We start from the raw sequence: 12,730 nt of genomic DNA on the forward strand, positions 1-12,730 counted from the left end.
TGCCTTGATATGTACAAAAATGTACATTTTGTGAAGAAGATATTGACATCTGATAAACCAACACTAAGTAAGTTTCTGTAATACACTTCTTATACATTACATAAATCTATGATAAGGTCTAGTGATATCTAATATCCTTAATTTCATTGGCTTCTGAAGGTGACAAATTAATTTGTTAACACTGGTAAAATGAAATGAAAATATCTGTGCAAAGACAACTGAATTTTATTCTGAAACATATACTACAGACAAAAAAACTTCCTTTTCTTTTTACAATTGCTACTTTGTTGCAAAATAGTTGCCTAGACAATATGTGTAAGCTATATATATCTGTGTAAGCTATATATATCTGTGCAAAGACAACTGAATTTTATTCTGAAACATATACTACAGACAAAAAAACTTCCTTTTGTTTTTACGATTGCCACTTTGTTGCAAAATACACTCCTGGAAATTGAAATAAGAACACCGTGAATTCATTGTCCCAGGAAGGGGAAACTTTATTGACACATTCCTGGGGTCAGATACATCACATGATCACACTGACAGAACCACAGGCACATAGACACAGGCAACAGAGCATGCACAATGTCGGCACTAGTACAGTGTGTATCCACCTTTCGCAGCAATGCAGGCTGCTATTCTCCCATGGAGACGATCGTAGAGATGCTGGATGTAGTCCTGTGGAACGGCTTGCCATGCCATTTCTACCTGGCGCCTCAGTTGGACCAGCGTTCGTGCTGGACGTGCAGACCACGTGAGACGACGCTTCATCCAGTCCCAAACATGCTCAATGGGGGACAGATCCGGAGATCTTGCTGGCCAGGGTAGTTGACTTACATCTTCTAGAGCACGTTGGGTGGCACGGGATACATGCGGACGTGCATTGTCCTGTTGGAACAGCAAGTTCCCCTGCCGGTCTAGGAATGGTAGAACGATGGGTTCGATGACGGTTTGGATGTACCGTGCACTATTCAGTGTCCCCTCGACGATCACCAGTGGTGTACGGCCAGTGTAGGAGATCGCTCCCCACACCATGATGCTGGGTGTTGGCCCTGTGTGCCTCGGTCGTATGCAGTCCTGATTGTGGCGCTCACCTGCACGGCGCCAAACACGCATACGACCATCATTGGCACCAAGGCAGAAGCGACTCTCATCGCTGAAGACGACACGTCTCCATTCGTCCCTCCATTCACGCCTGTCGTGACACCACTGGAGGCGGGCTGCACGATGTTGGGGCATGAGCGGAAGATGGCCTAACGGTGTGCGGGACCGTAGCCCAGCTTCATGGAGACGGTTGCGAATGGTCCTCGCCGATACCCCAGGAGCAACAGTGTCCCTAATTTGCTGGGAAGTGGCGGTGCGGTCCCCTACAGCACTGCGTAGGATCCTACGGTCTTGGCGTGCATCCGTGCGTCGCTGCGGTCCGGTCCCAGGTCAACGGGCACGTGCACCTTCCGCCGACCACTGGCGACAACATCGATGTACTGTGGAGACCTCACGCCCCACGTGTTGAGCAATTCGGCGGTACGTCCACCCGGCCTCCCGCATGCTCACTATATGCCCTCGCTCAAAGTCCGTCAACTGCACATACGGTTCACGTCCACACTGTCGCGGCATGCTACCAGTGTTAAAGACTGCGATGGAGCTCCGTATGCCACGGCATACTGGCTGACACTGACGGCGGCGGTGCACAAATGCTGCGCAGCTAGCGCCATTCGACGGCCAACACCGCGGTTCCTGGTGTGTCCGCTGTGCCGTGCGTGTGATCATTGCTTGTACAGCCCTCTCGCAGTGTCCGGAGCAAGTATGGTGGGTCTGACACACCGGTGTCAATGTGTTCTTTTTTCCATTTCCAGGAGTGTAGTTGCCTACACAATATGTGTAAGCTATAAAATGCTTTGGTTTTCATCAGTAGTTATTGTTTCTGGGGTTTGACACAGTTATTTTCATTTGTTGTATTGTCTAAGTGAGTGTGAATTGATTTCATATTAATGTTGAAATTGGTATTTAATTAATGCTGAATAAGCTTGTGAATTATGCTGCATGATAGGGCAATGAGTCACATACACTGTATGATATGCTTAATGTGAATTAGCTAGTTTATGGATTATAGAAGCAAATTATTTACTTCACTCCTTAAGAGAAATAAAAATAAGATTAGTTTCAGTTTATTTACTTGTTGGAAAACTCTTAGTCTGGAAATTGGTTAAAGTAAATTTAGAAATGGGGATTGGCCAAGGAGGGGATATTACTGGGTTGTATCTGAAGAGCTATGAAGCTGAGTGGCTAATATATGTTCCATCCAATCAGAATAGAGAATGCTGCATGTTCTGAAGGAGAGGAAAACTTCTGCATGATCATCTCAAGGAGTCAGTACACATCACTGAAGGTTCTTCTTCATTATAAGAACTGCAAACAGAATTAAGTTTCTCATAGCACATTTCAGTATTTGGTTAGTACTAATGATACAAATACTAATATTAATGATGTATTTATTTCTTTAATTTATTTTGTACTGAGTTCGGTTTTCCCAGGATGATGATTGAATTAGTGTTAGGCATTTTAATTTTACATTGTGAGAAGTAGTTAATATTATTCTCTTCATTTACAGACAATCTTTGTCAGCCAGTATCAATTGCAAAATGCTGATTCCCCCCACCCCAGGATTTCTCTGACTACATTACATGGCCGTATTTTAATGATTCACTATGCTCCTTATTCACCTTACTATTCCCATGAAAAGCTATCAGTTTCACAGACACTGCTGTGGAGCACCACATTACTGAGAAAAGCTGTTCTACCTCTCCTAAGATCCATATTTGTCTTAATTGTCATTATTATCAAAATTATCATTTATATTAATTTTACTCTTAATTGTTTTATTAAAACTGATATATGGATCACACATGGACATACAGTCCATTTTTCTCAATTAATTAAGTAAATGAACTAATTCACATCAGTTTGATGACAAAATTCAAATGTTGTTTCTTTCAGGTTTGTGTTATGCTGAGTTTGCAGCTCGGGTGCCTCGTGCTGGGTCTGCTTACATTTACAGTTATGTTACTGTTGGTGAATTTATAGCCTTTCTCATAGGATGGAATCTCATTCTGGAATATGTAATCGGTAAGAATGCATCTCTGGCTTCAAAGAATATGTTACTAAAATTGTAACACTGTCTCATGACAGTGATTTCCAATTCAATACTGTAAGGAATGGTGCAACACCTGACATCCTCAGCTGCTGTTTTCTGCCATCCATAGTGACACATGGTCAATTTTAATTTTATATATTACCATAGAATGAAGTATTTTGATCTATTATCCACTACATTTGCTCTGTCTTCGACATTACTGTGCCCAATGCACCATTGCATCAACAGAATCATTATTTATACACATATTGTCCTCAGAATTTTGAAACAAAAATCCCAATCACTTTTAGTGGTACTGGAAATCAAAAAAAATTGTTATCATCTATAAACTGAGAAACAAAGAAATCAACACCACAGTGTTATAGCAAGAAGGAACATGATGTATGGAACATGGTACTTTACACACACACACACACACACACACACACACACACACACACACACACACACACACACACAACCAACCAACCAACTTGCACACACGTTTGCTGTCTCAGACAACTGAAACGACACTGTGAACAGCAGCACCAGTGTATGATGGGAGTGGCAACTGGGGGGAGGGGGGCGGGGGTAAGGAGGAGACTGGGGTGGGGAGGGGGAGGGATAATACGGTGGGGATGGCGGACAGTGAAGTTCTGCAGTTTAGACAGAGGGCAGGAGAGAAGGTGGGTGGTGGAGGGGGGGGGGGGGTGTTAAGTAGTGGAAAGGAGGGAAATAAAAAGAAATTAAAAGACTGGGTGTGGCAGTGAAATGATGGCTGTGTAGTGCTGGAATGGGAACAGGGAGGGGGTTTCATATCAGCGCACACTCCGCTGCAGAGTGAAAATCTCATTCTGGAAACATCCCCCAGGTTGTGGCTAAGCCATGTCTCCGCAGTATCCTTTCTTTCAGGAGTGCTAGTTCTGCAATGTTCGCAGGAGAGCTTCTGTAAAGTTTGGAAGGTAGGAGACGAGATACTGGCAGAAGTAAAGCTGTGAGGACCGGGCGTGAGTCGTGCTTCGGTAGCTCAGATGGTAGAGCACTTGCCCGCGAAAGGCAAAGGTCCCGAGTTCGAGTCTCGGTCGGGCACACAGTTTTAATCTGCCAGGAAGTTTCATATCAGCGCACACTCCACTGCAGAGTGAAAAATCTCATTCTGTCCAAGGTATGGCACAACTTTACTTTTCTGATATGAAATGCACTTGCATGTTCACTCATTGCAATCTTTCTTGGTGTTCAGCCATAAAAACTTGTTGTAGTAGCAAGTTGTTGTGTTGGTCAAATGCCAGGTTGTGACAAGTTGGGCAGCTGGCCACAGATGATCTTCTGACATGGCTTGAGTTGCTGAGGGATGAGTTTGTTTTTGTGAGATGTCATACAAGATCTGTCTTGTTGCACCCGGTACTGAGCGATGTTCAGTTATGAGATCTATAGTTGTATCACTGAGGTGGTTTTGGAGCTGTTTGTTTTGCTGTTGTGATTCCACAAAATTATCATAATCAATATGTGTGGAGATGGCATTGATCCATGAAAGCTAATCAGTGATGACATTGTACATGCTTTTCAGGCAACATATACTGGTTGTAAATTGTGTGACATAATCCAGGTGGTGGAAGTGTCTGGGGCACAAGTCTGTTGATGGTTTATGGATTGAGTCCACTACTGGTCTGTGCTCTGTATAGATGATTAGTGCCTACCTTGCATATCCTTAAACTGATAGATTGCTTCATATGTGGTGAGGAGTATGCAGTCATAGTTGGACCATTTGCTTTGAGAATGAGTCAGTTTTTGCAAGGCAAATCTGAGTGATTGCTGTACACTTAGCACTTTCTGTTGGGAGACAACACCAATCACGAAATCACTTGCATGCATTGTTATGGTTAATTGTGCATGGGGAAATGGGTATACCAGGGTCATTGTCAGTGCGAGACAGTTTTTGAGCTGGTCAAAGGCTTCCTGCATGTCAGTGGTCCACATCAGCTTCAACTTAATGTTAGTGCTTTTTCTTTTCAGGGCTTCTGTGATTGGGCCTGAATAGTGTCTGCCTGTAAGAGGTGGTGCTGGTAAAAGTTGATTCATCATGCTGTAGGGCAGATGCCTGCAGTTTTGACAATGTGACTGAGAAAATAACCTCAGTTTGTCGATGTTGGTGTTTTTTCATAATTAATTATGATGCCATATACAGTAAGTACATCAAAAACTTGTTTTGAGTTAGTTGTGCATGTCATTATCCTGGGAAAAATGAGGTTGTCATCAAGATAAGTGTAGCTGAGTGTAAGTTAAATAGGATACCATCCGAATACCATTACCATGTTTGGGCTGTGTTCTTGGAATAAAAAGTTCCTCAGATAGGCCAAAAGGTGTAATAACTGCCATCTTTTGCACATCTCCCATGCTCATCAGCAACTAGTGATAAGCTTGTTTGCAGTCCAGGATGCAGAAGACAGAAACCTGCAAGGAAGTGAATTAAGTCCTGAATATTTGGCATCAGACAGCTATCAATTATGATATGTGCTTCAAGTTTTCTGTAGTAACCAAATAAATGTAAAATACCTTCTTTCTATGCACTAGTTTAATGGGTGGATCCCATGAACTATCCAAAGATCATATTATTCTGGCTTTCAGAAGTTCTTAGACTGCAGCCTTGGCCTTTGCCGTACAAGGTTTGTCTGGTGGGAGGCAGTGCGGTCTCTGTTTGACTGGGAGCATGGGGTAAGAGCGGGGAGTACTTGAACAGGATGTGCAGTAGTAACCTGTTGATACGTGAAGGCTGTGTAGATTGCAGTGCTTCCTCTGGGACTGTAGTAGCTGCATGTGAAGCGTGTTGCATCTGCATGACAGAATTATTGTTAACAGGTGAGGTCAGTTGAAGGTTTTGTAATTGCCAGTCATACTGTCTCACTCTGTTCTTGGATGCTTAGGGCTCCTGGTGGGCTTCAAAGTAAAGTAACTGGTTTTGTTGAGTTTCAGTGACTGAGTTGATGTAATCAAGTAGATGACAACAATGGTCATTCATTGGGATACACTGCTGCTAGTTGATTGTAGACTCTGTAGTAAGGATGTGTTGCTCTTCGGGAGGGCATGGTCGATGATGCCACCAACTTCACAACTAGTGTCAGATTGAATCAGTGTGCCACTGGATGGATCCAGTAGGAGCTGGAAATGGCAGAGAAAACTGAATGTGAGGAACAGTTCACAGTGCAGGGTTCAGAGCTATAAATGGGGCTTGCTAAGTAGCTTGCTGCATGGAGCTGTATAATGGTATTGTCATGTTCTGTGGTGGGGAAGGCCAGAGATGCCAAGCTTATCTCAGAGCTGGAACTGAGTTAATAGTATTGCTGTACGAGATGATCCAGGATATAGAGCCCGCTGTTGTCTGTGTTCATGAAGTGTGTGGTGGTCTGTCGCTATGTGAGATGACGTGGTTTACATGATAATCGCAGACTGATGTAATCGTTTTGGGGTGTGTGGCTCTTTTGGGTGGTCACAGGGTGATTGGCAGTGCAGTTGTGTGTGGCCTCGCCAGACTATCAATGTGATGGCAGAGATGCCATGTGGTAGTCTGGGAAGGTTGGGGGTGGGGCTGCCAGTAGTGTACTTTTTGACTGAGCTGCATGAAGGTTCTTGATCTTGGCAGAGGCCATGACATCACAGTCAGTGGTGGTCAAGTGTGGTCAGGCCAATTCAGTTGCTGCAGGAAGCAGAGCATGCCAGGAATGGTGCTGCTGGATGCACACAGTGGCACTGTTCTCAACTAAATCGACACATTACCCATGTCTAATAACAGTGTTTAATAACATTTCTGTATGTGGCAAGGATGATGGTGTGGGCAGACTGTGCATCTTTGTGGGTGGCTGTGTTGGCACTGTGTCAAAAATTAGTTCATGAAATGTGGAAAAGTCATCGTTCATAGTGGGTGAATGTGGGTACAGTCAGTCCCACTAGTGGCTTGGGATGGACCACTTGCAAAATGGGGGTGACTGTGAAGTCACACAGTAAGTCAGTCATAGGATGCCATTGTTCTGCTTTATTGGCAGTTGTCAACACACTGCATTGGTGTCACTATCACTTTTGAAGAATACAGTTTGTCAGAGGGTCAGTTGTGAGGCACTGTACATTCTGGCACTGAACTCATTTGCATAATTCACAAATTGTGACACACACTGGTTCCACAATGGCTGCATTGTTGATGAATAGTATCCAGTTCATGTGCATTTGGCATAATTTGTGGTCATTGTACATCTCAATCATAGCTCTGCATGGTGAGGATATGGAGCAGAATATATACAAGATGATATTTTACAGAAATAACACCTTATTATACTCAAATGGTACATGGTGAGAAAGCACATCAGCTCAATTTGAAAATCACAGAACACACTGCCACTGCACAGTCAACACCAAAGGTAGTCCACTATAAAGTGCGACCATTTGTCAGTAGGGTTACACAATTTGATGTCATACTGGTAATGCTGGACATTGGCTACATGTGTGATCTACAGTGCTAATATGAAGACCATAAAAAGCCAATTTGAATACAGTACAGCAGTGGCATAGCACCTTTGATTGCTATCAATAAGTCACCCACATTGCCAGGCAACAAGTGGCATCCGGCAGCCCATTTTTGGTGTACACGAAGTCCCACAGAGGGCAGTCCATCGATGTGTTACATGATGCCATTGACTGTTCATTATTTTACTACACATTGACAAGCAAGTATTTTATGAAATAGTTTTAGACTTACACATTAGGGTACATCATATATATTTTAACCCCCACAAACAAGACTTTTCCAAAATGTGATCATCAAGACTGTTTTATATAATTTTTTATTACTGTCCACTGTGGTCACTGCTTTGCCCAGTATGTTTACAAAGTTTATCATTGCAACAAAACTACAGAAAAACTTTCCATAATCATACAAATTACTTGCCAGAAGCTACATAACAAATTTAATGATGTTGTTACCCACCATAGAGCCAAAGTTTGAAATGTAGTGCGCAGGTTAAAAATTAAAAAATCCTCAGGGCTTTGTATCAAGCACACCATCCTCCAATGGTACCTACCCTTTGGCAGCTCTCACCCATTCCATGCCAAAAAATCCCTTCCTTACAGATTCAGTAACTGTGGAAGCAACATCAGCAGTAGAAAGCGGGAATTGTCAAAATGTACTGGTAAACTTACCAGAGCCTTTACTAAAAGATAATATCCTATACAGGTCATCCACAAACAAGTATCCCATTACATCTACTCCTCTGATGCCAGTAAACCTGTTAACCAGCCACTGACCAGCACTCCTGTGATGACACACTGTCACACTGCCCTTGAAAAGCTCAACCACCTCCACCAGGGCTTCGACTACCTTTCGTTGTGCCCTGAGATGAGGGATATACTACCAAAAATCTAACACACATCCCTCAAAGTAGTGTTCTGCCACTCACCTGACCTACAGAATATCCTTGTCCATCCCTGTCCCAATCATACTCCCAATCTTGTGCCTCATGGCTTGTTCCCTTGTGTTGGCCTGTCCCACACACCCTCCCACTTCCTCCTACTGCAGACCAGTCCCAGGCATTTCCTACCCAATAAAAGGTAGGACCATGTGTGAAAGCACCCGTGTTATATATCATTTTGTGCTCCAGTTAATATACAGCATTTTATGAGGGCATGACAAGTAACCAATTGTCTACTTGTATGTATGACAACTGCCAAACTGTAGCAAACTGCAAACTTGACTGTCTAGTTGCTGAGCATGTTGCACACTATAACATAAATTACTTCACTTGTGAGCCATTTGGATGCTCCATCCCAGCACAAGTATCTCTGAACTACGTGGATGGGAATTGTCTCAAACACATCCTGCACTCTTGCAGTCCATGTGGCCCAAATCTCTGCTAACCTGTTCCCACTGCCTCCCCTTGCCTTTTTCCTTCTCTCTTCTGTCCACACAACACCTTCTCTGTCCAGATCATGCATTTTTCTCCTTCAGTTCTCTCCCCCTCTCCCTCTTTCTACATCTCTCTTTGTTGTACCCTTTGTACCCTTTTCACCTTGTTGTGCAGTTATGGAGTTATCTGTCCAAGCCCTGCCTATTTCCCACTGCCTCCTCTCTCTCTCTCTCTCCTGCCCTACCTCCTCATTACTTCCATCAGCTCAGGCAACAGCTTTCAGTAAACAAATATCAATAATTGGTCTTGTCGTGGACACGGAAGTGTGCATTTAGGTCGTGTGTGTGACTATGTGTCACTAAAAAAGTGTTACTGCTTAAAAACTAGTGTGAATGCTGTTTTTTGTTGTGTTTTTCTGTGCACCAAGCATCAGTCTGCTGTATGTTACAGTTGCCTTTCCTTTATTTTACATACAGACCAGTATCTCTATTATCTTCATTTTCAAAGGTAACAGAAACAGTCATGAAATTGGGACTTATGGGCTACCTTAATAAATATAATTTGCTAAAATAAAAAAAAATCACAATTTGGAGGCAGTAGTACAGAAGTAGCAATATCAAGATTCACTAAAACACTAATGGAGGCCCAGGATTGAGGCAGCTGTGTAAAAGGATATTTTTTCTATTTTTATAAGGTATTTGACACAGTGGATCTTAAAATACTACCCCACAAACTATAGGCACTGGGAATAATAAGAGTAGTAAAAGGTTGCTCTCATGAATAAAGTACATAGAGGAGAAATTTCACAGACCAATAGAAATCTCAACTGCGTAGAGAAACCTCCATCAAAGACCAAGCATACCAACACAGGACTCCCACAAGCTAGTGTATTGGTCCCATTTTTATTTTTTATCTATGTTAATGACTTTCCAGGAAGACAAAAATCTGTTTGTTAGTGACAGCAACATAATAATCACAGATAACACACCAGAGCTACTGCTGTGCGAAGCTGATGATGCGCTAAATGATGTCCACAAATTGTCAGAGGAGAATGAAGTAACATTTAACATAAAGAAGACAAAGAGTGTAAATTTCCATACATACCAAAATAACAACAATATTAAATTAAATTCAAATGGTGACTTAGTGAGCTGTGTAACTAACACAAAATTTCTAGGGATGAATATAGATAATAATTGGAGGTAACATAGAACATGGGCAGCAAAAAGAATTTCATCTGCATGCTATACTCTAAGGGTGCAAGCATCAGTGTGTATTAATTATGCAGAAAGTTCATGTTGGAATATCAACAATGTCTGAAAAGTATAGGTTGCTGCTCGCCATAAGGGTGACATGATGAGTGGCAGACACGCACAATGAAAAGACTGTTGTGCCTGTCTGCAATCAACATGTCATCTTTATGGTGAATAGCAATCTAACCTTTTCATGTAATTTTTATTATGTATATCTTACTCAATCATTAGATATTTTATAATTTTATAAATCACAAGCAGACACAACTAAGAAAAAAATTACAAAAGAGGGTTCTTCAAATAATAATGAAAAAGAACAAGTGGAATCACAGCCTGGAATAATTTAAAGAGCTAAGGATTGTGACAGTCAACTGTGAATATATTTTCCAAACATTAGTGTATATCAGGAAAAACATGTATCAGTATGCCACAAACAGCTCTGTGCATGAACATAATGCATGAACCAAAGAATGCCTGCATCTAGGAAGAAAATGGAGAGCAAGAACACAAATCCGAATTGAATACCAGGGGTTCAGATTCAGATTCTTTATTGGTCAGTCAGCGTTATTACATGCAATAGACTTCATAAGTTCACTTAACCTATTAATTTTACAAAATAAATATTTACATATTTAAGTTGATATTGGGCATTTCTAAAGATTCTTCTGAATAGAATGGATTAGTTAACAAGAAGTTACATACACTTTCTTTAAATAATTTGTCAGGCTTCATTGATGCATTCTTAGGCAATTTGTTATATATTTTAATTGCCATATACTTATGACTATTGGTAGTTTTAGCTAATCTATTTTGTGGCAACAGCGGAGAAGTACAGGTTCTTATATAGTAGTCATACCTTGGATTTGTTACACTTAAATTAGGTAGTTCAGCAAGTATCGAGGTGGCACAGTGGTTAGACACTGGACTCGCATTTGGGAGGACGACAGTTCAATCCCACGTCCGGCCGTCCTGATTTAGGTTTTCCATGATTTCCCTAAATTGCTCCAGGCAAATGCCAGGATGGTTCCTTTCAAAGGGCATGGCCGACTTCCTTCCCCGTCCTTCCCTAATCCGATGAGACCGATGACCTTGCTGTCTGGTCTCCTTCCCCAAAACAACCCCCCAACAATCTTCCTCAGGAACCAAAAAAAAATCAGCAAGTATATAGTTAACGCTGTCAGGAATATATAAGTTAATAACTATTAAAATTCTATATTTAATGAACAGTGGTTTACAATGTGTCCTATTATCTTCCTTAACCATTACTCTGATTGCTTTCTTCTGGATCACCATAATTTCATTTATTTTTCTGCTGTTTCCCCAGAGTATTAACCCATATCTTAAAACAGATTGAACAAAGGCAAAGTACGCTGTCCTTAAGTACTCAAATGTCACACAACAGATCAGTCTCTTCAACAAATATATAACTCTTGACAACCTAACCACTATGTGATCAACATAAGAGTTCCATGTTAGACTGTTGTCAAGTATGATACCTAAAACTTTTCCTTTTATTTTTCTATTTTTGTAATCTTTGATAGACTGAACTACATATTCTGGGTCTTTTCCTCATTTAATAGTAGCCCATTTGCATTAAACCATGATGTTGCATTTTCTTTTGCCGATTTCACACTTACAAGGTTATCAAATACATGGTTTACAGATAGAAAAGTTGTATTATCTGCATACATATATGTCTTTACATCTGTATTTCCTGGTAAGTCATTTATGTGTACAAGGAAGAGAAGTGGTCCCAATTTAGATCCCTACTGCACTCTGTGTTGAACCTCAAGTGTGCTTGACAAATGACTTCCTGTACTCACCACCTGTTTCCTTTTATTGAGGTATGATTTGACGATTTTTAAACTTTTATCACATATTCCATAGTACTCAAGTTTAGAGAGCAAAAGTGAGTGGTCAACACAGTCAAAGGCTTTGCTCAGATCACATAAGGTTACCTGTATGTGAGCATGGTCCTTGAATGCTGCTAAAATGTCTCTGACTAAGAGCTCTATGGCATGTATAGCTGACCTTCCTTTTCTGTAAACAAACTGTGATGCACTTAACATACCATTTAGTTCTAGGTACTCATACATCTCCTGATATATTATGCCTTCAAAGACTATTCCTAGTACTGGAATTAGTGAAATTAGTCTGTAGTTCACAGGATCTAATTTGATACCCTCCTTAAAGGCTGGAGTCACTTTGGATAGTTTGAGAGGGTCAGGAAAAACCCCTTCTATGAGACACAGGTTTATAGAATATGTTAATGGTGCTGCAATGTAATGTATGATTTCTTTCAATAGATTGTTTGACATATTAAAAATATCTGTACTGTATGATTTTTTCATTTCTTTGACTATTTTAAGAACTTCATGTTGGTGTACCTCTTTAAAGTGTTTCAACGATGGTCTGGCCCTATTATGATTTAGGTCTGCACTCTTAAGATAATC

The 12,730-nt window shown here is 41.3% G+C and overlaps 1 protein-coding gene across 1 annotated transcript in view; it reads left to right on the forward strand.

The window, feature by feature from the left end:
* LOC126176686 (high affinity cationic amino acid transporter 1-like) overlaps nt 1-12,730 on the forward strand; it is a 181,902-nt gene that overhangs the window by 32,190 nt on the left and 136,982 nt on the right. Inside the window, exon 3 of the mRNA XM_049923848.1 lies at nt 3,001-3,129. Within this exon, the coding sequence (XP_049779805.1) occupies nt 3,001-3,129 (129 nt within the window). The remainder of the gene's footprint in view (nt 1-3,000; nt 3,130-12,730) is intronic.

The sequence above is a fragment of the Schistocerca cancellata genome, chromosome 3 (assembly GCF_023864275.1).
Source record: "Schistocerca cancellata isolate TAMUIC-IGC-003103 chromosome 3, iqSchCanc2.1, whole genome shotgun sequence".
Classification (NCBI taxonomy): Eukaryota; Metazoa; Arthropoda; class Insecta; order Orthoptera; family Acrididae; genus Schistocerca; species Schistocerca cancellata.